Source organism: Hippoglossus stenolepis, chromosome 13 (assembly GCF_022539355.2).
Source record: "Hippoglossus stenolepis isolate QCI-W04-F060 chromosome 13, HSTE1.2, whole genome shotgun sequence".
In the NCBI taxonomy this organism is placed as follows: domain Eukaryota; kingdom Metazoa; phylum Chordata; class Actinopteri; order Pleuronectiformes; family Pleuronectidae; genus Hippoglossus; species Hippoglossus stenolepis.
In genome coordinates, this window is record NC_061495.1 from 20,374,155 (window position 1) to 20,399,676 (window position 25,522).

Consider the following 25,522-nt stretch of genomic DNA (forward strand, 5'->3'; position numbering starts at 1 on the left):
CTCATAATCGTTCTGCTTCAGTCTCTCTCTCTGTGCCTTGAATAAGTGGGAGGGTGTTTTTACTGCTCCTCTAACCCAGCAGCCACTGACTTGTGGCTAATAAGGAAGAGGGGAAGCCAATGACTCCTCTGATGGTGATGGTAGGAGACTGTTCTCCAGCCTGAGGCTCTTTGGTGGTGCTGGAGGTTTATACCAGTTGAACACACACATGGATACAGTGCAGATACAGTGAGGGCCGTCCAAAATGACTGTACAGGTTATACTATTCTTACGAGAAATACAGATGGATAATAAATTAAAGAAATGGAAAAGATTCTTATCACCTATACCTCGAGATTTTATGGCCTTCACCTTCACCAGACCTCAACCCGAACACCTATGGGAGATTTTGAAATGACTGCACTCTCCACTGCCATAGCTCTTGGTTATTTTTTCACCAGTGTCTCTTTGGTTGATTATGTTGATTAAAAAGCACTGAACTGATCTCTACCAAACTTGGTTTTGGCTTCTTTGGATCCAGTGAAAGGGGCAGATCCAAGAACCTTTTTAAAAAAATAATTTTCTTTAACATTGCAAGATGAGGCAATTTCTCAGTAGTGAATGGGACATATGTAAGATTGCTTGACCTTGGTTTATGTTTTTTTAATTCAAGGGTGTGGTCTTTCAGTTTGAGAGAAGGACTTATTGATATGACAGATTTTGGAATGCTGTTAAATTAAAACGCTGCGTTTTATTGTCTGTGACGATTATAGGTCCCCCCCAAAAAGTTGAATCAATAATAACTGAACTCAAAGGAGCAAATGGCTGATAGGATAAAATGTCTACAGCTGGTCTTTATTCAATTTGCCTAAAACTGGAATTCTGCTTCTTTTCCCATGTGATGACAGATGTTTTCAGAAGTGCAGCAAACATTCAACCCATAGAGGTCAGTGTAGCAGCGTTTTTCTACGTGACTGCAAGTAAAAGAGGAATAGTTTTACCTCTGCGTCACTCAAATTCATAGTTTCTCAGATCACCAGGGTGAAAAGCAAATGAAGTGGATTTCTTCCTGTCGACATTCCAGTGGCACAGTGGTAGTTTGTCTGCCCCGAGTGTTTGTAATTTCATTTCTAAAAATAAAACCACCATCTCTCCGAATCTTTCCCTTCCGGCCGGCTCGTCATCTTTAATCTGTTAGTCTTTGATCCTGTATGGAGGGAATACAGCTCCACGCACACACGCACACACACACACGCACCTGGGTCTCTCTAACCTCCCACTCATGAATTTGCTTCATCTCTGTGGTTTTAAGAAACATGCTCTTATCATGTCCTGCATCTATTTGCACTCTTTTGCATTTGAATGTGTTAAGTTTTGAATTACACATATCGAATAACATTATTATGCCTCTCGGACGTCACGTCTAATCTGTGATGAGGAAAGTTGTCACCTTGCACCAGTTTCACTTATTACTTTTCAAATCCCTCCTGGTGACAGTATTTCTGTTTCCTGTCGCTCTGCAGGGCTCAGCTGATTCCTACACAAGCCGACCGTCCGACTCGGATGTGTCCCTGGAGGAGGAGAAGGAGGGCGGCCGGCAAGAGAAGGAGCAGCAGGCCACTGTTCAGATCGAGAGGGCAAAGGTCAGCGTCACTGCACAGAAAATCACATGGAACACACACATTCTCAGCTCAGAGACAAAACACAGGATTTGGGTGAATATTCGAATTACGATTACACCAGTCCAGACATTACCTAAACCAGTCAGAACACCTGGACGGAAGACTGAAGAATCAACTCACATAACATTCTGTCAAAAGGTGAAGCACGAGGCCATAAATACACTGGAACTACTGCAACTAAGGTGCTGCAGAAAAACAGTGAGGAAAACCCCCCTGCACAGACAGGAAGTAAAACCAGATAAATAAAGAAAGTAATTACAAACTAAAACAGGAAACGCTAAAGAGTCCAAACTGGAATTTTGGAATCATGATTTTCTATTTTGGTATTTTAATAACTTTACATTCCCATGTGATGGTTTTATTTTGATCAAATTGAAATATTAGCAGTACGAGTCGTACTATACTGTCATTGCTGCAAAGGCATTGCAGGAATAAAGATATCGCATCGAAATCTAAAAATAAACGAGTTAAAGGAAAGTGACAGTGATAATCACCAACTTAATCAATTAGTTCACTTTGTCACAGTGAAAATGATAAAAACAACAACAATTTGAGAAATAGATGAATCTGATTAATTCTAATCCAGTGTTGCAGCCTCACTTCTCTGATTTCTTTTTCCACTCTTCTCTCTCGCAGACTAAAGCGGTGGCGTTTGCTGTGAGGACTAATGTCAGTTACTGTGGTGCGTTGGACGAGGACGTCCCCGTGGCAGGCACCGCTGTGTCTTTTGATGCCAAGGACTTCCTCCACATCAAAGAGGTACAATTCAGTCTCTATCCTGTATGTTAAACCTGTACGGAGGATTTCATTTGTGCAAGAACAGATCGTCTTTTTTTATATTAAACTAACCAAACCAGTGGCTGCTGCAGAGGAGATTTTAAAAGCACACACTAGTCATGATTTAGCCAAACCTTTCTCTCTGTTGATTTTCTATGATTCTGTGTGATGGACACTTACAAGGCAACTTTATTTTGAATACTGATTTTAGATACTATTGCCGCATCATGTGTATTTTATTCAGAGATGGGGAGTAATCTAAAATGCTGATGATTTCTGTCGTCATTTCACAGAAGTACAACAACGACTGGTGGATCGGCCGCCTGGTGAAGGAGGGCTGTGATATCGGCTTCATCCCGAGCCCTCTGAAGCTGGAAAACATCCGTCTCCATCAGGAACAGAAGAGAGGACGCTTCCATGGGTGAGCTGGAGGAGGAGGAGGAGGACGGGGTGTGAGAGTGCAGGCGGCGGAGGAATCAGACGACACATGGATCAAGGGGATAAAAGACAGATGGAGGGATAGTGGATGTGTTGAAGAGCCACTTCCGGAGAGAGTAGAGCCGGGCAGTTGGGAGGAAATCAGGTGGATGGAGGCCAAGTTGTGTTGTGTGGTCCAACCACTCAGAGGGGGGGGCCACCACACAACTTTCCATCAGATGGGGGGATGTGTGTTAGCCACCGCCATTTATTCAGGCTAAAGTAAATTTAAATTACATCACATTGGAACCGGTTTTTAATGTCCACGGAATAAGAAACAATGCTGATTATTTTCTGTCTTTAGCTAATGCTTTCCTATTGAAAGATGAGATTTATCTTTATGGAGATTTATTTGAAGAAAACCTTATTTTTCTTAGGTTTATGTTTGAGAATTGACACAATTTAATTAATAGTAATTTTGTGTATGGTATACAGTGTTGTATTGTGCTTCTTAATGTAGATCTGGAACTAGAACGGCGAACACTAAAGCTCACACCTCCATTAAAGTCCAACAGTCTCCTTATAAAACTACCTTCAAATTCACGATATCCTGATTTTTATTGGGATCTGCACCAAATTACACACGCTCATACATATCAGTGCTCGAAGAACATCTTACAATGTTGAAGAAACTATCCCTGTGCTCTTGTTTTACCCACAGAGCAAGTAAGTTATCCTAAAGGCTATAAGAGGAAAACACTGCCTTGCAATAATATTATACGAAGCCTTGAACACAGTCTGTGGTCACCTGTTCTCCAGGGGTTTGTGATGTTTGACTGATGACGACTTGCAGGATTTTACCTCATCCCTTCTCTCTTTGTGTTTTCTGTCCTGGATGCAGCAGTAAGTCCAGCGGGAATTCCTCCTCCAGTCTCGGAGAAATGGTGTCGGGAACATTCAAGCCGAACCCCAACTCTGCAGGTTCGTCCCAAAGACACGAGTCTACTCACGTCTGAGAGGAAAAACTGGGGTCAGGCTTACAGAGGGAATAGTTTGACTTGGAAGCTGCTCCGTTTTTGTCATTTATTCACACTGTGATATTGTGATGTTTTTTATTTTCAGATATAATTTTAGTTTTCACTCACTCACTCGATTTTTTTTTCTTTCTTTTTCAGGAAAGCAGAAACAGAAAGTGGTGAGTCCATTTAATTAATACGTTATTTGTCATGTTTTGTATGCAATACGATAAATTCTGGTAATAAACAAAAAAGTAAGGTAATAGTAATAGCTTAAGTTACTGATTAAAATAACTATTGAAAAATAGAAAACTTTACCTCTGGAAAGATCATGTGTTTTTGTACATTTGATCATCTGCATCTAACAGATTTGTTTGACATTATTTACTTTAAAGCATCACTTGAGTTATATTTGGAGGGACTTCGGGGGAGTTGGAGACTTAAGGAGACTTGTGGTAATGATATCAAAGTTTGACTGAAGCTGTGTGTTTCCTCCAGGCAGAGCACATCCCTCCCTACGACGTGGTTCCCTCCATGAGGCCGGTTGTCCTGGTGGGACCTTCCCTGAAAGGTTATGAGGTAGGACGGGCTGCTGCTCCTCCAGATGTTTTCATCAGCCTCTACTTCACAGCCAAAACTAAAATGTTGTTTTATTTATCAGCCAAAAGTTTTCTACAACTAATTATAAGGATCCGGCAGTGTGATGTTTATTCATATAAAGTCCTTTTCTAATCACTTTCTGAGCCTATAGTAAGTTGACATTTCAGTAAAGATCAAAATTCAAAGTTGGCTGGCATGTCCAGAATGACTGATGATTGAACAGAAAGAAGACTGACATTACAGATAAATATATAAACTTCAAAATGTAAACATATCTGGCAAAAATATCCTTCCTTCGTTCTGCGAAATAATCAGCATCGTTTGACATAACTTTACTTGTGCATTACTAGTGGCCTCCATCCAGGGACTATAGATAAAAATGAGCTTTCAGATTGAATGAATTTACTGTATTTACCTGTTGATTAAACAGTAAATAATAATGGCAATAATAATAATTGTGTAACAATGCTTCTGTTATTAGCCATGCTGACTCATTCCCTGTATTGCATCATATTTTTGGCTCTAGCTAATTCCCAGAGATCCATCATTAAAACACAGGCATTGTCATTGATTATCAGTTCCCACTCGAACCACAGGACAAACAATAAAGGAGGCCAAGGAGTTGGTGGGAGGTGGAGTCAGTTGTCATGGAATCACAGTCCTCACCTCTCGTTTCTGTTGTTGCCATGGTAACAACCTTCTGGGTAAACTGTGGCCGCCTGACAATGTGGAGCACAAATAATATTAGAAGCAAAAGAATAATTTATGCTGCACTAAAGCCCTTTTAAGAATTGAAAGACTTACTACATGACATTTTGTGTTTTCATTACTAAGCACAGATGTTGGCTGCTAATCATTTCCTTTTTATTTCATTAACGGTTGCCATATTGAAAGAAATATAAAAATAAATAGTTATTTATTTAGTGTTGCCACAAATTCCCCAAAAGCTGTCAAAACTGTGCACTTAAAGTACAGCAAAAAAAATGTTTTAAGTAAAAGTACACATCATGCAATACGACAACCCTTGACAGTTTTATATTATTGTATATTTTTTTTGTGTATACAGTTTAAATTATATTGTCAAATGTTTGCAAACAGAAATTTGATGTTGCCGCTGGTTGAGCACCAAAAGTAGCCATTTTATAATACTGTTAATTAGAAGTTTAAACCACAGCATCACATTACTCTTTATAAACATTTCACATATAAAATTCATCCATCTATACATTATCTAAACCACTTATCCTTTAAGGGTTGCGGGGGGAGGTGGTCAGCGTATCGCAGGGCCAACATACAGAGACACTCATATTCACAACTACGGTCCATGTAGAGCCTCTAACTAACCTTATCTCAGTCTGCATGTATTTGCACTGTGGGGGGCGAAAAGCCACACAAACATGTGGAGAACATGCAAACTCCACACAGAAAGACTCCAGGAGGCTGTGAGATCAATTTGCCAATGTGCCGCCCTTGCATATGAAATATTCATCCTCGGATGAATTAGTAACAGTAACTTTCAGGTGGTGGAGTAAAAGGTACATTTCTCTCTTAAATGTTGGAATAAGAACATAAAGTAGCTTAAAATGGTACGCGACTTGAGTAAATGTACATAGTTACTTCCACTGCTCTGTGCTTTAGCTCAAAGAACGTCAACCCTCTGTCATCTGAATGAATCAGAGTGAAGGCTGGCGCAGAGTTCGTCCTGCTCTCATTCATGGATCCACGTATCTGTTGCCTTGAATCAAACAAGAGGACTGAATGTCTATTCAGATGATTTTCTGAACAGAGGCAACTACTAATGTTGAATTTCCGCTTCAATGCAAGGCCTCAGAGTGGAGCTCGTATTCATCAGCCAAAGCTGCACTGGAGGCTGCACTGCGTAATTGCCCCGATTCATCACCTGTGCACTGGCCTTTGCGAAGCTTCTCGTTGTGGCTGCTAATCACTTTATTTAATGTGTTCGTTTTGCTGAGCGCCAGGAGAGAAACTGTGATCGCTGTGCACAAGTGTGTTATTCTGAGCAGCTTGTAACACTCTCCTTGTCTTTCATTTCTTCCTCTCCTCTTTTCCTCTTCTCGTCTCCTCCTCACCCTCATTCATCTGTGCAGGTGACAGACATGATGCAGAAAGCGCTGTTTGACTTCCTGAAGCACAGGTTTGATGGCAGGTAAGACGTTCAGCGCGTTCAGTCATGGTTCAGCGCGTCGTCCCGGTGCATGTTTGTGCTGTATGACATGTGCGTTTGGTGTTGTTGCAGGATATCCATCACACGGGTAACAGCTGACATATCCTTGGCCAAGAGGTCAGTACTAAACAACCCCAGTAAGAGGGCCATCATTGAGAGATCCAACACCCGCTCCAACCTTGGTAAAGCTACAGGAACTGTCTCACTCAATGATGTGCATGTCTTGTAGGTGTTCATACGGTAAACATTGTGCAGTGATCTTCATATTCCTGTTGTGTTCATCGTTGCTCTGCTGTATGTTGTTGTCGTCTCCTTGTAGCCGAGGTCCAGAGTGAAATCGAGAGGATCTTTGAGCTGGCCAGGTCTCTGCAGCTGGTGGTGCTGGATGCAGACACCATTAACCATCCAGCGCAGCTCATCAAGACCTCATTAGCGCCCATTATCGTCCATGTTAAAGTGTCCTCACCTAAGGTAAGATTGAAGGCTCAGGCCCTGTTCAGACCTGGTATTATACACCCGTCCTGATCTGATCACACCTGACATCCAAATGCATCTTGAATCTGTGACCACTTGTGATCAGATGTCACTTCCTCACTCTCATTTGTGTTGTCAAAGATCAAATTATGCTGTTTTTATTAATAATAGAGATAAAAGGCAAATAATATCCGGGCACCCCACGTTAATTCAGGAATATGCCTTCTGAAAAAAGGAAGATTTTAGGTGAGACTTAAAAGAGAACACCATCTCAGACCGCCTTTTTCTTCAAGCAATTCATTCCAGAGCTTTTGGGCCCTGATGAGAAACGCTAGTTTTCACCCTAGATTCAGGAAGTGACAGCAGAGCCTTGTCCGAAGATGTGTTGGTGGCCACAAAGAAATCAACGCATGGTTTGTGATGGAAAATCTGCTGGTCAATGGTCAACTCATCAGTGAAGAAAGCGTTCAGGAGCCCTTTGATGTGTTATGCTGAAATATTTATTGAAGTTTGGCCAAGGAGAAAATCTGAATTCATCGATACAACAACTGTGCATGATGTCCTATCATATTCTGAAGTCTGCTTTCCATGCAGTCACACTTTAAACCGCTACAGATCATTTAATCTATGGGTCTGCTAGTTCCTAAACAATCAAATGTATTTTCTAGTTCTGGATACAGTACTGCCTGCTTACGCAGTCTCATATCTGTGGTGTCTAGGGAGTGAAGCCTTTGACCTTCGCCAAGCTCTCGCACTTCCCCAAACACGACAGCCAGCTGCAGTATGCCCCAGAGAGAAGAGAGGAGAAACAGTTTTACTTTTATTCTCATGCTATCAAAATTTCAGAGTGAAATCTGAGAGAACCCTTCCAAGCAGTGAGGGTGGTCTAAAGCATAACGCATGACTGCTGCTCTCTCAGTTTGAACTTATAGGAGCAGCGACAGGCGTGTTATTACTTGCGCTGGTTTGATTTTCTGGAAATTTAATCTCCTCATGCCCAACATGAATACAGCAGCTGTAATGTTCAGGGAGCAGTTGTAATTCATAGAACTGGAAATGGTGATGAAGAGGCCTGTCTGGTGAAGAGTGTGGTTTGTTTGATAAGTAGTAGGTCTGTGGTTGGTATTCATTCCATAATCTGAGGCATTTCCCTGTATTTTTCTATTGTGTATGTGCTTCCCACAGGTTCTCCAGCGGCTGGTCAAATCAAGAGGGAAATCTCAAAGCAAACACTTGAACGTGCAGCTTGTTGCAGCTGAGAAACTATCACAATGTCCTTCTGTGAGTCCAACCCTTAAAATCTAGACAAGCGAGTTTTACAATGAGACTTTGACAAGAAAAATGTATGCGAGCATCAGCTTGACTTGTCTCTCTTCCTCTCCGACCTCAGGAGATGTTTGATATTATTCTGGACGAGAACCAGCTGGAAGATGCATGTGAACATCTGTCGGAGTACCTGGAGGCGTACTGGCGTGCTACACACACGTCACTTAGCACGCCACTCAACCCCCTGCTAGGACGCAATCTGGGCTCTACTGCTCTCTCCCCGTATCCTGCCGCCATTCAGGTGAACCTCTAGAACAGAAAGAAGAAGTAGTGCTGTACTTGTTTCCTTTGTTCACTTTAAGTTTGAACTCTTTGATTCTTACGTGTATTTATAACAGTGTGTTTATATGTTGCTTGTCTATAAAATTAAATCTCTCCAAAATCATACCTTCATATTTTGTAACTGAACAGAGGAAAAGAAGTTGGAACAGTAAACCTGTGCTTTTGATAAATGTATTTTCCCTTCAAGTCGTGAATGCATGAATTATTGCTGCAGTTCTCTAACAACGGACTGAAATGTATCAAACATTTTCCTGCAGTCTCAAAAGGTAGTTGAGAAATGTTGCACTTTCATAATTGATGGAGATCAGCAGCATATTCAACTTTTCTGCTTTCCATACAAATTTTCGGGGATATTCCAGATACCTAATTTATAGAAAGTTGAAGAATACTCAAATATTCTGTATCTTGCTGCTGCCCTCCTCAAGGCTCTTAAGCACCATAGAAAAAAGGAAACTATCAGTGTTTCTCTAAATTCAAAATAAGAGAAGTTCCTTATCTATTTATACACTTTATTAAAGTCGCTTCTGCTTTAAATACATTTTCACTTTCAGATCCTTCACATAGAACATCTTTTTATACCATTAAATATGATACAAGCAGGTATTTAAAATGGATTGAACTGGATTCCAAGTTTTTTGACCTGACTTACCTCCCCAACAGTCTCCTTAAATTCAATCAAGCTGCACCCAATTGCACACAGCCGTAGATTTTGGTTCTCTCAATACCCATGATTTATTTTTCATAAAGATACATTAATTATTTCTTTAGAAATTCACAAAAATTGGGGAAAATGCTAAAGAAAGTTAGAAAAAAATCCTGCATCCGCCACCTTCATCAAATCTGCTTCAAAAGTTCCTTTCTTGTCCCTGAATCCACCCTTAAAGCACCTTTCAAGAAAATCGGTTCTGTAGTTTTTGTATAATCCTGCTAGAAGACAGACAAACTGACCAAAAACATACTGCAATGGAAACATAACCTCCTTGGCGGAAGTAACAAAACTGAATGAATTGTGGATAGTTGCTGTAAGTATTCTTTCCTGCTCATCCATAGTGTTAAACTAACAAATGCTAAATATTACTTCCTCTCTCAAACAGGCCCAAAGAAACATGAATAGCAACCACACAACAACAGACCATTCGCCCGTGGAACGCCGCAGCCTGATGCCCGCTGACGAGAACTACCATAACGAAAGGGCGCGGACGAATCACAACCGTCTGTCCTCAGGCTCACAGCAGAGCCGGGACCACTCGCCCCTGGTGGAGGAGGACTACCAAGACCCCTACCAGGACTCTTACAAGCCTCACCGCAACCGAGGGTCGCCAGGAGGCTACAGCCAGGAGTCCAGGCACCGGCTGTGAGCTGAGGCTGCAATCACAAGTCAAGGCCTGTCCTTCTCTAAACAGCCACTGCGGACCTATGAGTTGGGGCAGCTCTCCTGTGTCTATATGATGAAACCACTACACTCATTTGGACTGAAACAACCTCGTATTGATGTGTAGTACCTCATATTCCCTGTGGCTCCTGCCAGACGGGCATTTGAATATAAAAAATTACAAATCCTGCTCTTGCTTTGACGTGAACCAGGGAAGGATATGAAAGTAGCACAAGACCAGAAAAGTTATGTTATAAAGGGAAGGCTTAAGCTGGAGTTGATCTGAATACGTCTCCGATGTGGGAGTAATCTAATACACTAGCAGATGTAACGTAGGCTCGTCTAGACCCTTCCCGTCACCTCAGATGTTACTGTAGCATGCAGGTAGGACTGTGGCGACAGGTCACTACATGCCTCAAATCCAGTGCCAGACAGCAAGAGCATCCAGCACAGCGATGATGATCAGCACAGAACCTGTTTGCACGCACCCAGGAACCAGTAGAAGCAGAATATAATGCATCTGTAATGCTTCTCAAGTTCCTTTGCCACTGTCCTCGATGTGAGTGTAATAGATCTCGTGGAAGCCTGTTCCCAAATCCAGAGTTTTACAGATTTGCTTTTAAAAATGACATGGACAGTGTGGTGGTGTTCTCTTCAGGGTTCATACAGTAGCTCCCTGTGCACACCCCTTGTTCTTTCTTACTGCCATTTTCTGTCATTACTCGAGAGAGAAATATAAAAAAAAAATCATGCAGATATTAAAACATTTCAAAGCTCCAAACCTCAGGAATGAGAGGTCACTACGACCTGGAAGTGTGTTGACAGATGTAGCGTTTATGTTCTCACCCATCTGATGGGGATACTGAGTGTAATGTTGATTTGTTAATAAAAGATTGTTATGATTTAGTTGTTACAGAAAACGTTATTAACATCAGGAGCTCAGGAGTCACTTAGAACGGTCGTGCCAGCATGTTTTTCATACGCCTTGCATCTATCAGCTGCTGTTGTCTGTCGTGCTCAGCAGGACAACATCTGGAATTGATTAGATTGTAATGAAAAGACTTGTATTGAGGGCTTCCATTTGTAAATCGAGTAAACTAATTTAAAAAGGATTTATTGCAGTTCATGAAATTACATTCCATTAATTAAGTCCTTGCATATGCCTACCAATGTCTGGCAGAAAAAGATAACTTTCCTTCTTCTTACTTTTAAAGCTTTTGTAAAATAAAGTAAGTGAGTAAGTAGTCTTACGGGCCTCAACTATTCAATTTAATTTTCATTAAAGACTCCTAATAAGTGATAAACTATCAGAAAGCACTTGGGCAGGACTGTGCTGCATTTGTCACGGTGTCTTTTAATCGTAGAGCAGCTTCCTGTATTTTTTTCAATCAGATGAATTCACTTGGACGCTGCCAGTCAACAAAGGATGAATACACTATTTCCTTTTAATGAAATATCCTGGTATCTTGTAATTTAATATTTGTTGAAATATTTTTTAGTCCCTATGCCAGAGATGTCATTGATTCTGGAAAGGAGCATTGACAAAGATACTTCTGTCCTTATCTGCCATATACAGTAGCTTTTATTGTTGTTGTTGTTTCAAAACTCTGGAGAATAAGCAACAATTTAAACGATCTGAATACTGCCTGTGAGAGAATGATGCCTTGAGTAGAAGTTTGTGTGCACTGTCATTTTACAATTGTAATGAAATAAACTGCCCTTATGCTGTTGTATGGATAGCTCTTGTTTTTCTTTTTTTTTAAACATACACACACACGCTCTTTGTCTTTATTTCTTCATTTGTTTTAAGGTTTTTAATAGAGGGTGAGAAATTCAAAACTAATATATATTTTCTTGATGAATATTTGGGGTTATAAAACTAAACAAAATTAAGAAAAATCATATTTTTTCAGAGCCTCAAATGACATGGTCAATATGCTTATTTTTCAAGTATAAAACTTAAACTAAAGGGACGAGTAAAGCAAAAAAAACATTTTTTAAGTATATTCTATTATATTAATTTGGTCTAAAGTTTGTTGGAAAATATAAATCACATGTTCTCAGAGCCTAAAGTTAGGTCTTCAAATTGCTTGTTTTTCCAAACGCAAAACATTTGATACATATATGTCAAGAATATCTATGAGAATTTATAAACTTTCTTGGTCTTTTTGCAGAAATTATGAGCTTGAATGATTAATTGATTATCTAATGTTACTTTATATTATATTATCCATCCATCTTCTATCGCTCATACTTTGTGAGGGTCACGGAGGGCTGGAGCATCTTATATTATATTATATTATATATTTGTGGTAGTCAATAATGAGATTATGTTACATTATTATTATACAGTGTGATTTTCTAATATTCCTGCTCTGCTTCACCCCACTATCTTTACATGCATGTTTATAATAAACACTCAATGCCCAATATTCTAGAACAATAAATAAATCTTCCCTTCATGAAGCTCATAATATTCAGTGTTTCTATTTTAAAAGATTTCAATTCAGTTTCATTGTACAAAGAGGTGTTTTTCTTATATTTGTCATTTAAATTACATTTATATAAAATAAAGTGGATAAAACAACAGAAACACGTGTCTCAACAATAAAAATATAACGCAGCTCTTCTGTATTGTAGTTTGTACCAATACGACAGAGCAGGTGCGCATGCGCAGCACTGACAGCTAACTAGCGGAGCGTACTGCACAGCTGATCTGAATCACCTAGCCGCACTGGTTAGCCTCTGGGTTATTTTATGGGAATAAATCAACTGTCACACTTAACTGTCCGTCACATGGAAGAGGTATCGCTAGTGTTGATTCATACAAACATGGCGCTCGTGCTCAACACCTCTGGCAGCTCTTCGTGTGAGTAGTGAGCGAGCTAGCTAGCTGGGTAAAGTTGATAGCATCGAGGCTAGCTAGCCAAGTTACAGCGGGTTCTCGCAAGCTGGCATCGACAGGACGTCGTCGTCAGCCATGGGGATACTGTTCACCAAGCTGTGGAGGCTTTTTAACCATCAAGGTAAGAATGGCGCGGTGTCATTTACCGTACAAGTTGGTACGAGGACATGACAGCGAGGTGGGCTGAGTGGGCAGAGGAGAGGCCCGCCGTGAAAGACGGGTCTGCCGAGGATACAGCTCCACACACACCTCAGCTAGCAAGACCCGTCACGGTGTTTATCACTATTACTGACGTGTTTTATAAATGTGTGTATTAACGTCATTATTTAACCCCGGAAGAGTGTAGCTCTCTGCTAACTTCGCTAACCGTCCCTGCGTTAAGTTGCTGTTTGATTATTTATGCTCCGAGCATCGGAGCTGCAGGTCGGATGACACCGAGCCGGTCCCCCGGGTTAGTGATCTTAACCCGGTAAACAAACAATTCGAAACCCCTGTAACACGAGTGTTCCGCCCGATACTATCACTGGAGATGGCTGCACAGGCGGCGCACACTGAAGGCAGCCACATCAGCAAAATGCTACGGGGAATATAAGGACCGCTTGATGACTTCAGGGTGAGTCACACTGACTTTGTACTGCCAGTCTTATCAGAGTGATACAGGTGATCCTACATTCATTCATTAACTTCCCTGTAACAGTAATATCACTGTGCAGTTGTAGTTGGTCGTGACTCTGAATTGATCACATGGGACACGCATGCTCAGGTCAGTCAGCTGTGAATAAAACTGCTGCAAGTCCATTACATGTACTCGTGATCTTACACTGGCTGTGGTGCACAGTGAGAGTACAAGACAGACAGATTTACATCCCTAAAATTAAAGCTGACATAGACACAACCAACCTGCTGCCTTTGTCTGTATTATAAGACTCTAATAGGTCCTAAAGATGCCACATTGAATTCTGGGGAATCGTGTCCCACAATTTTATCTAAAAATGTCAATCAAAACAAATGATTGTTTTCTCATTTAGAAATGAAAACTAGAAAGGCACTCAGTAGAGTGCATACATCTGCCAAAGCCCAACAGACCCCTTATGAAACCACATTTAAAATCCCTTCATTTTGATTTCCATCTGCACATACACTCACAAATATCAGTCCCCTAAACATAGCAGATTTTTTTGGGGTCAAAATCCATGAATCTCTGAGAGATCAACGAAAATGGGGAAAACAATTAAACCTGAAACAGACGATCAGTTTGTCAGTCAACACTAAACTAACCTTGGTTTGCTGCCTTTGTAAAGTGAATTGGTTCCTCTCTTTTTTTCAAATCCATTCCAGACTTTTAGTTTGAGAGCAGAAATGATTAATTCCACGTTCAGATTTTGTGATGCTTTCATTTAAGTCATCATTGCAAGTCATCCTTTGTTAGGTCTTTTTGAGCTCTGCTTCATTTTGCATCCATCCATCCATCCTGTCACTGGGCTCTGTAAGGCTTTTATTGTCACTTCTGGATCTATCCCCAGATGCACTCTAAAGTACCAGGATGTCTTCTTACCGTGACTGTCCCCAGCTGATTGATTCTATGCAGAGAAACAACAGAAGTTCATTCACAGAGAAGACACGTGATAAGAAATTGTAAAATAAACATGCCGTCCATTTTCCAGTTTAATGTTAAAAAGCTTCAACGCAATGTTAGCAAATGTTATGTCAACTGATCTTAGGCTTGTAAAGAGTTCCATGTTTCTGTCCATTCTCTGAAACAGTTATCCTGCTCATGTTTATATTTGGTCCTGGACACATATCTCAGTCTACCCTACATATTATGCAACAGGTGTGATACACTGTATAGGTAGTAGGAGTGGGGCAATCTTCCCTGTAGTCAGGTCACCCTATCATTACCCCATGGAATTGTCAATATGTATGCGGGTATCACATATGTATATGTGATTTGACTGGGTAATCTTATTATTTATTGTATATTCATGTGCTATGCTATTTTAGTCCCCACATATAACGGAGTTTTTGGGGCTGATGCCAATAAGGGGGAGTAAAACATTTCCAATAACATATACATGTCACAGCTTGCCTATTTACTTTAGGAGTGGGCATCATGTAAATAACCATTAAAAAGGTTTTGCTTTATATAGGTTTATTCTATTAACACAGACATGCCAACCTTCACAGCATTTTATGTTATCTTTAGACATTTCTTAAACTCAACAATGCACAGCAAAAATACATATAGAATAGCAGAATAAAAAGTAACTTTAAAAATACAAAATAATTCTTAGCTGCAGACTGACTTGTGGGAGGAACCACGTGCAGCCAATGTGCCACCTGCTTTTAAATATGTTAACTGTCAATATATCAGCCTGCAGCTTAGCTGACACCTGCATGACATTTTTTTAAATAAACAAGTTTTTGTTTTCCGCTCCAGTTTCTTACAGTTTCACAGGACTAACTTACAACCTCCAAACATTGATCACAGTGTCATCAACGAGTTAATGTTGCTAACATAACTTACTCCTTGTCTTCACAGCTGCTTTGTCTATGTTCAACTAGGTAGTTACCAAGACAAGGCCTGCATTTTGATCTTGTGAAATCCTGTCTGTTGATGCCTTCACTTCCTCAGCTTCAGTGAGGTTTTGTTTCAGTTTGACTAACAGCTGTTGCTTAGAGATTCACAGGGCAGACACTACTTTCTTTAGTGGGTTGTTTACAGACAGATTTAATTTCATTGAAATTTTAAGGTGTATTACTGACAAGAAATTTGAGGGAAATATTTTTCACAGCACACTGTATGAAAAAGCCCAATCAACATACTGGTTGACCAATTTTATCAGCCGATTTTTCCCTATCTTAGATATATTGGTGTTGACTACTTACTGCTTATACACTCTTTAAAACACCCTTTTATTATTTGATAGTGCATAATGCAGAAAAACTGCTTGATCTAGTGTTTGCTGTCCATGGATGAGCTGGTTGTGCACACAGTAGAATAATTGGTTATAATTAGTTGCATTGCTGTAGGGATTGTATGACTATATTAATATTTCAAAGCTCACAAACTGGAAAAACTACTGAAGTGTTTTAGGACAACACCCTGTGGTCCGTCTTAAAGCCACTGCCGTGTAAAGCTGTCAGTAGCAGGTGACCAAATACTTCCTTAGTGTGCATAGCTTTGTGTATTTGTTGTGGGATGTAGGGCTTTTCCACAGACCAAACATGAAGACAATTCTGACAAGCCATTTTTTAAAATATAAAAAATGTGTGCTGATCTCCTGTCATGCTCTAGTTTCTCTCAATTACCTATTTGGCCATAACTAATAACACCAGCTGCACTATCTTTATCTGTTTTTGGTATTTTCACAAGATCTGAAATTTAACAATGTCCTTTTAGTCTTACAAGTTAAAGGACAGGTATTATGTTTTTTTGAGTTTTCCCTTTCCTCTAGTGTGTTTATATAGTTTTAGAAAACACTGCTCCTGAAGCTTCTGAAACGCCTCCCCATTAGTCCGGCCGATACCTCTGCACCATTGTGATGTTGCATGAAATCACGGTGGCCCACAGTTTAATAATGCATTCCTAGTTGCTAGTGTGACACCCCCCTAACAAAGCCAGGTAAAGCGAGAGCAGAGGCTGACCAATCAGAGCAGATTGTGCTTTAAAGAGCATGTCGCAAAAAGATTGATAGAAAATCAATCAGCACTGTGATTCAACAATTCTGTGCAACGTTGTGTCCTTTACCTTTGTCCTATCCTTATGCTAACTACAGCCTTTCTTATTGTCTTGTCACTTCAGTGTATCACAAGAGAGACAGAAAAAAATCCTAGTTGTCACATCCTGTTTGTCTTTTTCATAAGTAAATCCTCTCTGTACGCCATCTCTACAGCGGCTTCTGCCTTCAGCCTGATTCTGCAAACTTGCTAAAGACCACTCACTAATCTGTAGCTGTGAAAGTACGCCATTCACAGCACCACAGTGTCTCAGCAACGCTTGATGTGTGAAACTGCACAATCTTCCACTGAAAGATGGTGCTGAACACAAAAAGGGCTGCTGGTTGAATCACTCAACGCAGTTCCACATCAAAAAACATGTTTTTTTTAAACAGATTACTCGGCTGAGTTTACATAAGAGTGATACATCAGTCAGTCACCAGCACTGAGCCCACATACTGATGTCACTGTAAGATCTGAATTTTTTGTGTCGTTTTTTTTGCCTTTCAGAGCACAAAGTTATTATTGTTGGCCTGGACAATGCCGGCAAGACCACAATTCTTTACCAGTTGTAAGTATACAAACATTATAATTTAAGTAAACTTCTTTATGTTTGTCCTCAGTTTTTTAAATCATATTTTCATAAATGTAAAGTTTACTTTTTACCAACATGTTTTTTCTTCCTTCTGTATAGTTCTATGAACGAGGTGGTACACACCTCACCTACGATCGGTAGTAACGTGGAGGAGATTGTGGTCAACAACACTCATTTCCTGATGTGGGACATTGGAGGCCAGGAGTCCCTTAGGTCTTCGTGGAACACATACTACACAAACACAGAGGTAATGATAGCTTATGGTGGCTCATTGCCAGTGAAAGCATCACTTTGGTTGTGGCGTTCTACAGTTTAGAATTGCTAGAGTAGGTATAATCACTACTGTAGGTACAAACTGCTGAGTGTCAGATTTTCGACAGTCATGTCGAAGTACTGGAAAAAACGTCTGCAGAAAATCAACGAATACACAATTTAAATCAAAACTTGGTCCCGGACCAAGGTCAGACAAAGTTGAGATGCTGTCTTTTTTTTTTTTAACAGTGTTTTATTTCTCTCCATCTTTCTGACCAGTTTGTAATTGTGGTGGTCGACAGCACAGACAGAGAAAGGATCTCTGTGACAAAAGAAGAACTCTACAGAATGTTAGCACACGAAGTGAGTGTCTCAAAAAAGTGATGGTAATATTTGTAAAACATTTCATTACAGGTATTCATATGAATGTCCATAGATTGTTTCACTAATTATTATCAAAAGTACAGCAATGTCTTTACCACACTTCAATGAATTCTCTTTTATAAATTTAAATTGTTAGAGGTCTTAGTGGTAGACAAAAGTCATTTAATACCAACTCCTAAGAGAAAATCCATATCTCTGATTTATCAGCCAACATTGCTACAAAAGGGTCATATTAAACTGATTGCAGTGTTTAGTAAAGTATTAATCACAAATTTTAGGTCACTAACAGAGCTCAAAAGAACCACATAAAAATAATAATTTTATTTGTAAAAACATTTTTATGTTTAGATTATTCACATATTCTTTAATAATTTAGCATTAAGTAAATGTCCATAAACAACTCAGCAGATTCAAGCTATTTTAAATGCTATGAAAATTTATACAACCCACATTTGCATCAGTGTTTGTGATAACATGGCTATTTTTAAGTTAGAGTCACAATCTGGCATGTGGATTACAAAACTCAAAAACAAAGGATTTAAACGGCCTGTTACACTCATACTGATTCACAGGACTTAATTCAAAGTCTGACAGTATTACCGAGGTATTAATGTTTTCTAGTTGAGGTTTTTTTAATGTGCTCAAACATAACAGTAAAAATCTAACTCACAATGTTGTTTATGTAGCTCTCAAGTAGTGTAGTGTAGTGTTTAGAGAAAAATTCAGAAATTCACATCTTCATGAAGCAAGTCTGTCTTCATAATCATATTAGCTCACATTAACACACCATTTTCTATGAAAGGTTAATGTCCTTATGTTACATTTCTTACCCTCTCCTTATTTGACGTCTCTTATCTGCCCCTCCAGGATTTAAGAAAGGCGGGGCTGTTGATCTTTGCCAACAAGCAGGATGTGAAAGGTTGCATGTCTGTGGCAGAGATCTCCCAGAGCCTGCAGCTTACCTCCGTCAAAGACCACCAGTGGCACATCCAGGCCTGCTGCGCGCTCACTGGAGAGGGGTGAGAACTACAATTAATACTCACTTTATATTGTACTGTAGTGTTCATGCAGAGATTTTGTTTTAACACTTGTCCATGTTTATTTCTGCTCCCACTCTCTTCCATATCCCAATTCCTCTACAACACTCCCAATGCCTTGCTCACCTCCAGGCTGTGCCAGGGCCTTGAGTGGATGATGTCACGGCTGCGTGTGAGATGATGACCTTTGACTCTGATCAAGAGTGCGCCCTTGCTCTCTCTTTCTCTCTCTCTGCCTCCAGACAGGAGCTTGAAAATGGGAGGAGGATGAGGGTGAGGTCAGTGGATGGATGGCCCTCTCCTCTTTCCTGTGAAGCTGACGTGGGCAGACCGCTGCCAGGACGTTAAACTCTTCTGTGATAATTTATTTTACAAACGACGTTTGAACTCTGAACAAAAAAAAGAACACGACCTTTTTCAGAAGGACATTGGACAGCAAAAGACACTCAAATTATTTAAATTTTAATTTCTGCACGGTTTTCTTTTAAGAGAAACACAGAGGTCAGCAAAGGGTCTGACTTGGAACTCCTTGGACTTATTATACAGCTGTGTGCAAGTTCAGCCCATGGTGGCCTTTCAGTATTGCCAGACTGGCTGTTGCGATTTTAATCGCCCCCTCCCCCCTGTGTATACAGCCCAGTATTCTCTTTTAACGTGGTGCCTGGCGCAGAATGTTCAAGCGATGATGGTTGATGGTGACTGAAACATGCAGAATGGAGGGTAAAATCACACAATGCCCTCTGCCTTTCAGTCCCTATGAATAATCGGTGAAATAAAGGTGTTTTTAACTGTTTCAGGTGAATTGCATTGCATTGCATCATGAATGTGTATTTCTTTCAGGTGGCTCCCACGATTGTCCTCCTCTTCTTTATAGTTGACTTATCTCTTGTGACAATTTTGAGCTACATCGAGGTTCATGTTTGTAACTTCAGTTATTCTGTTTCTAGTCCTACAGGGGCCAGAATGTGTCACGTGCTTTTCAGTGAGCATGATGAGCAGCTACAGGAGTAGGAAGGACAGAGACAGACAGCAGTAAGTCAGAAGAGGTGGAGAGAAAAAGAGACCAGGTGCAGAATGTGAGCAGCGCACAGTGAGAGCAGAAAGGTTAGAGCAGAAAACGGCAGAATAATGAGCAATGCATGTTGGGATTTTCACGTGTTCAAAACGTTCAAATGAATGAGAACTAACACAAACCAGTGCCAAGATTTGTTTGAGAAGTGACATTCCACACATTCCTGATATCTCCACAGCCTTACTTAGCAGGCGTGGCTCCTCAGCTGAAGTTGCTTTTTACTAAATCAGCAAACAGCTCTACAATTATCCAGGATTGTATCATGTATCATCTCCCAAGAAACCACCATTCCACTTTTGACACGTCACATGCTTTGGTCTTGTCATTACACATTTGTTACAGCTCGTTATTCTCCTCTGTTTTTACTATGGGTAACAGTTGGCCCCTGAACAGTTTTAAACGTAATCCTACACATTTTATGTATAGTAATTACTAGTCTTTATATTGGCCTAAGTTTATTATCATTGAGCAGTCAGGTTCAGATTGTATTAAAGCATTAATCAGTATGTTTTTACTGTAACATTGAACCATAAGTAACAGACTCTCAGTGAACTCTGCAGCTCTTCTGGGCTTTTTAAATCCCTCTTAGCTCATAGTTTTGGTTTTATAGCACATGTACTCTGTGATTCAGCCTTTAATGGACAAAGTTGATTTAAAGGGATAGTTCACTGAAAAATGAAAATTCACTCATTATCTTCTCACCACTATGACGTGGGTGAAGTGTTTGAGTCCATAAAACTCTTCTGGAGTCTCAGAAGTAAACTGGAAACAAGGTCATTTACACCATGTTTTTAGCCTAAATGTCCGCTGATCTCTTCCTACAAGGTGCATTCACGGACCCTCGGACACACCATCGTGTAGCTTAATCCGCTACCTTAGCCACTCCCGGAGTTCTTTTAGGCTTAAAACACGGTGTAAATGGATGTAAATTTATAGTCGAATATGAATGTCAGGGCTTTTGGACACTTGGATGACACCACACGAGCACTCACCATTTACTTCAATTGTATCGGATTCGGCTGCTACAACGTTTACTTCTGAGACTCCAGAACCGTTTGCAGACTCGAATGCTTCACCCACCCCTCCATCGACATAGTGGGGAGTGGGTAATGAGTGAATTTACATTTTTCAGTGAACTATCTCTTTTAAGGGCAAAAACCTGAACTTTGGAAGTTATTGACAAAAAAAATCAAGATAATAGTTAATCACTGCTGTGATTTTTATTGGAAATATTTTGTCACGACAACTGAGCAGACTCCATCTCCTTATGACAAAAAGAGCACAAGATGTGTCTGAAAGCTCAAATTTATTTGGTGAAATATTGTGAATTCTTGCCATCTGTTTAAAGCTTGGTCCAAATTCAATCCTATGCAGTTTTAAACGGGTATGTCCATCATTTCTTAAAGCGAACACAATACCAAACTGGGTCTCATGTTTCATATTGACTTTGAAATGCAGACTAGCTACCAGCCAGGTAATATCCATCAGTCATTGTTTCATGTTTTTTTTCATTTCAGGTAGTGCACCAGGTAAGTCAAACCCAAATAATGCCTGGAGACTTAACTAGAATGTTAGTATTAACTCGAGGCTGAACAATCCTACTCATGATTGACTAGTTTTCATACTAGAAATACAAAAGAAAACAGAAAGTGGTCTGATGTAACATTTTGGGTTTTTTTTGTCATGAAAAATCTTCAAAATTTCCTGGATCCTCCCCTAAATCTGCTTTCAGCACAAGAATTTAATAGTTTCCTCTGCAGCCGTATCTCTTCACCAAACTGGTGAACCACAAATGGTTGAGTGGTGTTTGTGTAATCCTGCTCACAAATAAACAAACGAACAACCTGACAAATATGGTAAAGATGACCTCTTTGGCAGAAAAGTGATAAGGCACATATTGACTTAATAATCATGATTAATTTGTATATCCATTTCACACCAATCTACAGTGCAGGATAGGAGACCTGAGTGTGTGGATTATGTTGTCAGTCACGATTATCACCTCAAAAAGAGTAAGCTGGACTTTTCCTTTGACATACTGTTTTTACAGATCTAATGTTCTATGCTAATCATATCTATCCAAAGTCTTATATAAAACAAATTATCATTTGATTATTTAAATAGAGACCAGCTCTTGCTTACCAACATAGACCAATCCAAGACGTCACTTGCTTCTTGTAGAGCTAGAAAGGTCAGGGCAGACGTGTGTCATTCTGTGACTGAGAGTGAACTGGGGTTCACTTTAGGCCTATTACCTCACTAGATTTCATTGTTTTGGTGTCGGTGGGCTAAAATTGACTGTTGGCAGTGTTTATGTTGTGGTTGTCTTTCCACCAGCTGTTGTGTTCTAGTCTCACTGGTCATCAGTCATTTTTTCCATTGACTAAGCATCATGTAGCCCCCTCCCTGGATGTCCTTGGCCTTGGGAAGTCATTCTTTTGTCTGTTAGAATCATTGAAAGTCTTTGATACCTTGTCACAAAAGAAAATATCTCTCCATAGCCTGAAAAATCTGTTCCACCTATTGAATATTGTATTCTTCAATACGACAGCGGTAAATGCAGTTTACCTGCAACATAGAAAGCCTCTCTGTTACTCAGGCCACACAACAAGCCATCAATAATGTTCAAAGGGACAATTCAGTAGAAAATAGTTCAGATGAAAACACCTGACTTTTAGGTCTGGATAATCATTTGTAATTATTGGACATAGATTCTTTAAGAATGTTTTGCTGTTGGACTTTTGTTTTTCGATGCTGCTGCCACAAACCAAATATCCCTAAAACCCTAAAAGGTTCAAGATGAATTATATCTCCATCTTGTTGTGATGACACTCACCTCAATTTGAAGTTGATCTGATGAAAGCTCTACGACAAGTTCGTCAAAGTAAAAATGTGGAAAATGGCCACTAAATGCAAAATGGCGGGCTTCCTGTTGCGTTTTTCATAATGCACTGAGAGACTTTTATGTTTTTCTGGTCATGATACACCTGTTTACCGATTTTGGTGAAGATGGGTCGAGGGCAAACCTAGGGGCTGCGTTCCAGGTGGCGCTGTTGAGCCATTTTGCCAAGCCCATTTCTAAATACTCCAGAATACGTACATTTTCACCACTTTCTAACTTTCTGCAAACTTTGGTAACGATTTGAGCATGTTGAAGCCCTCAAAAAGCCCCTTCTTTTGTCGGAAAAATAGAATAAGAATAATCCTTACAATTTCAATAGGGCCTCCCACCGTCGGTGCTCGGGCCTTAATAATTCAAAACTTGAACACATCAAATTATAACCGTAATGTCACCCTGTGTCTCTGCCTTGTTGTACTGTGTAAACACCATGGATAAAGAGTGAGTCCGTTTTTTCAATCCTGGAATAGTCCGAGTTACATTTTTGTAAATATATTAAAATGTTGTCATACACCAAACAAAATAAATTATATCTGCAGAGCTAGATAACCATTTGAAAAATATATTTTTTTTTGCAATATGTGGTATTTTAGGTTAACTTACCATTTACAACATGACTACCTCTTCAGTTTTGCAGATTAGATGAGATCAGAACTGCAGTGATGTTAATGAAGACTCAGCGGCAGTCATCCAGGGCCTCACAGAACAGACGGCCGCTTTGCAGAGGGTGAGAGAGAGAGAGAGAGACATTCAGCTGCTGCTGTCTGTCTTGGTCCCCGGACAGCACCCGGCCTCTGGCAGAAAGAGTGAGATTAAAGATATGACCTAGTCCTAAACCGTGTGAACCCAATTATATGCTTTATGTTATCTGGAAATACTTTTTAATGCGCTCACATCATGTGAAACTTGAGTATCAGTCTATCAGTTTGAAAAAAAAAAAGCCATCACTTGTGAGAGGTTACATGGAATTTATCTCATCTATTTTATGACATGAAGTCAATATACAGTAAATAGGATAGCATCTACTTTCCTCCAAGTAGCAGTAAAAGTTTTTAATGGTTTTGTTAACATGCAAGGAAAGGAAGTATAATTTCAATTGTTGTACTTGTACGCTGTGAAGCTCAAAACTGCAGCGTACATTAGTGCCTCTGTCCCAAGTGTATCATTCCAAACGAATGTCAAGACTTGCCCAGGTTGGCTCATTATTCATTTACTGGCTCTTTCACTAATCTGAGAGGCATTGGTGATTCATCAGCATTCAATTTGACAGACACAGTCATGATTTAGATATTGTGTTTCCGAATTATTGGGGCATATACTTTTCTCTGTCTCGCAGATCTTGTGTTTGATGTTGACCTGATTCTTGACAGGAGCAATGCAGCTCAGGGTTAGCTAACAGATGACCTCAACAGATCTGGCACTCAGAGCCCTGCCAGGCCTTCAGCTAACCCTCACAAACTCAAACTTGTATTCTAACCTGATGTAAGGTAGCATACCTCCAAACATATCATGACAACCGGCATATACCCATTGGCACAGGGTGGTACTGTTGCAGTTGGGGGTTTGCTTTTGTTTTCTTGAGACCCCCACCACGCGTGCCCCACTGCCTTCCTAATAACTGTACCGCTGATGCATTAGCTTCGACAGGTGCTCTTTTCTGAAAGGATCACTTAGGTATATTTAGATTTTGAAACTTGAGAGAGCCGGCCCGTGATTGGCTGTGTCGGCCACATGATAACCTGGGTAGAAACCGCAGCTGTGTGCTGTCGCCCTGCGTTTCTCTGGAGGGAAGCTGGGGAGGCTTTGGTGACTTGGGAGACCATTAAACTTAAAATTTACTGGTAAGCAAAGAAAAGGAGAAAAAACACGAAAAAACACACCTTTTCTTCACCCTGCATGGCTTTCCGTCTGCTTGGACTTCCATCACTTCCATCTTCTGCTGCCCTCTGGATCCAGCAGGATAACCAATAGAGGGATAAGGACTGTGAAGGCTCTGCTACACGTTGAAGGAGTTACCGAATAATTCAGACCTGCAAGACGGAAGCAAGATCAGACCAGGCCTACCTTTGGATGTATCTGACATGACAGCAGCAGCCCGGCCTTTCTGTTGTCTTTTCAAAATCTCAGCACCATCCTTTTTATTCTGACCCTCTTCTTCAACTCTACTTATTTTTCTTGTTTTTATGGAGAAACGTATATATTCATTTAAAGAGAGGGTAATCGAGTGCTAAAAAAAGGGAGTTAGTGTGCCATCCTATATTTAACCTGTAGCCTCAGAAGGCATTGCATCTCCATTTGCTAAACGGAGTCAGCCAATCAGGCTGTGGCATTGGCTTACATGTCAAATAGCTGAAGCACTGTTGGGGCAGCTGTCGCCAACCTTCAGCTCCGAGGCAAAGTTCTCTGAGCTGTGTTGTGGCAAGTGAAGGAGGAGGGGCCGGCTGTCGCAGATTCAAAGGCAGAGGCCTGTTATAATGCCATCAGTGTCTCACCTTCCTAATCTTCCCTTCTCCCTTTGTAGTTTCTAATCAACACTTGTGTTTCACATATC

At 40.3% G+C, this 25,522-nt stretch overlaps 3 protein-coding genes and 1 long non-coding RNA gene across 28 annotated transcripts in view; 3 read left to right on the top strand and 1 right to left on the bottom strand.

Annotated features, from left to right (window-relative positions):
- cacnb4a (calcium channel, voltage-dependent, beta 4a subunit) overlaps positions 1 to 11,847 on the top strand; it is a 30,786-nt gene extending 18,939 nt beyond the window's left edge. For 2 of the 3 annotated variants that reach the window (XM_035174631.2, XM_035174633.2), the window contains 12 exons: positions 1,503 to 1,622; positions 2,298 to 2,420; positions 2,732 to 2,859; positions 3,757 to 3,836; positions 4,031 to 4,050; positions 4,370 to 4,450; positions 6,580 to 6,638; positions 6,729 to 6,838; positions 6,976 to 7,127; positions 8,316 to 8,411; positions 8,521 to 8,697; positions 9,833 to 11,847. In XM_035174631.2, coding sequence (XP_035030522.2) covers positions 1,503 to 1,622; positions 2,298 to 2,420; positions 2,732 to 2,859; positions 3,757 to 3,836; positions 4,031 to 4,050; positions 4,370 to 4,450; positions 6,580 to 6,638; positions 6,729 to 6,838; positions 6,976 to 7,127; positions 8,316 to 8,411; positions 8,521 to 8,697; positions 9,833 to 10,096 — 1,410 coding nt within the window. In that variant the 3' untranslated portion in view covers positions 10,097 to 11,847. The remainder of the gene's footprint in view (positions 1 to 1,502; positions 1,623 to 2,297; positions 2,421 to 2,731; positions 2,860 to 3,756; positions 3,837 to 4,030; positions 4,051 to 4,369; positions 4,451 to 6,579; positions 6,639 to 6,728; positions 6,839 to 6,975; positions 7,128 to 8,315; positions 8,412 to 8,520; positions 8,698 to 9,832) is intronic. The other variant, XM_035174632.2, reaches the window with a different exon arrangement.
- Positions 1,621 to 25,331, bottom strand: LOC118120032. Of its 7 annotated transcripts, none has more exons than XR_004698175.2 (6): positions 24,852 to 25,331; positions 23,575 to 23,765; positions 22,215 to 22,255; positions 19,127 to 19,389; positions 18,794 to 18,972; positions 1,621 to 5,190 (listed from the first exon to the last, which is right to left on the bottom strand). It is a non-coding gene; the product is annotated as an uncharacterized LOC118120032 (long non-coding RNA). The 7 variants fall into 7 exon arrangements; XR_004698174.2 differs by lacking the exon at positions 22,215 to 22,255 and having other exon boundaries at positions 24,852 to 24,917; positions 25,036 to 25,328; XR_004698176.2 differs by lacking the exon at positions 22,215 to 22,255 and having other exon boundaries at positions 23,575 to 23,687; positions 24,852 to 24,917; positions 25,036 to 25,325.
- On the top strand, positions 12,997 to 19,793 carry arl5a (ADP-ribosylation factor-like 5A). 2 transcript variants are annotated; one of them, XM_035174634.2, is made up of 6 exons: positions 12,997 to 13,136; positions 17,243 to 17,303; positions 17,427 to 17,574; positions 17,859 to 17,942; positions 18,831 to 18,982; positions 19,133 to 19,793. In XM_035174634.2, exons 1-6 carry the CDS (start codon positions 13,091 to 13,093, stop codon positions 19,179 to 19,181), a joined length of 540 nt encoding a protein of 179 aa, XP_035030525.1. In that variant the 5' UTR covers positions 12,997 to 13,090; the 3' UTR covers positions 19,182 to 19,793. The 2 variants fall into 2 exon arrangements, with proteins under 2 accessions (XP_035030525.1, XP_035030527.1); XM_035174636.2 differs by lacking the exon at positions 12,997 to 13,136 and adding an exon at positions 13,502 to 13,628.
- The window catches only part of neb (nebulin), a 56,891-nt gene continuing 56,069 nt past the window's right edge, over positions 24,701 to 25,522 (top strand). For 10 of the 16 annotated variants that reach the window (XM_035174612.2, XM_035174615.2, XM_035174616.2 and 7 more), the window contains exon 1: positions 24,702 to 24,812. The gene's annotated coding sequence lies outside the window, so the exon portion shown is untranslated. Of the gene's footprint in view, positions 24,813 to 25,522 lie in introns of all 16 variants that reach the window. The other 6 variants (XM_035174604.2, XM_035174597.2, XM_035174605.2 and 3 more) reach the window with 1 other exon arrangement.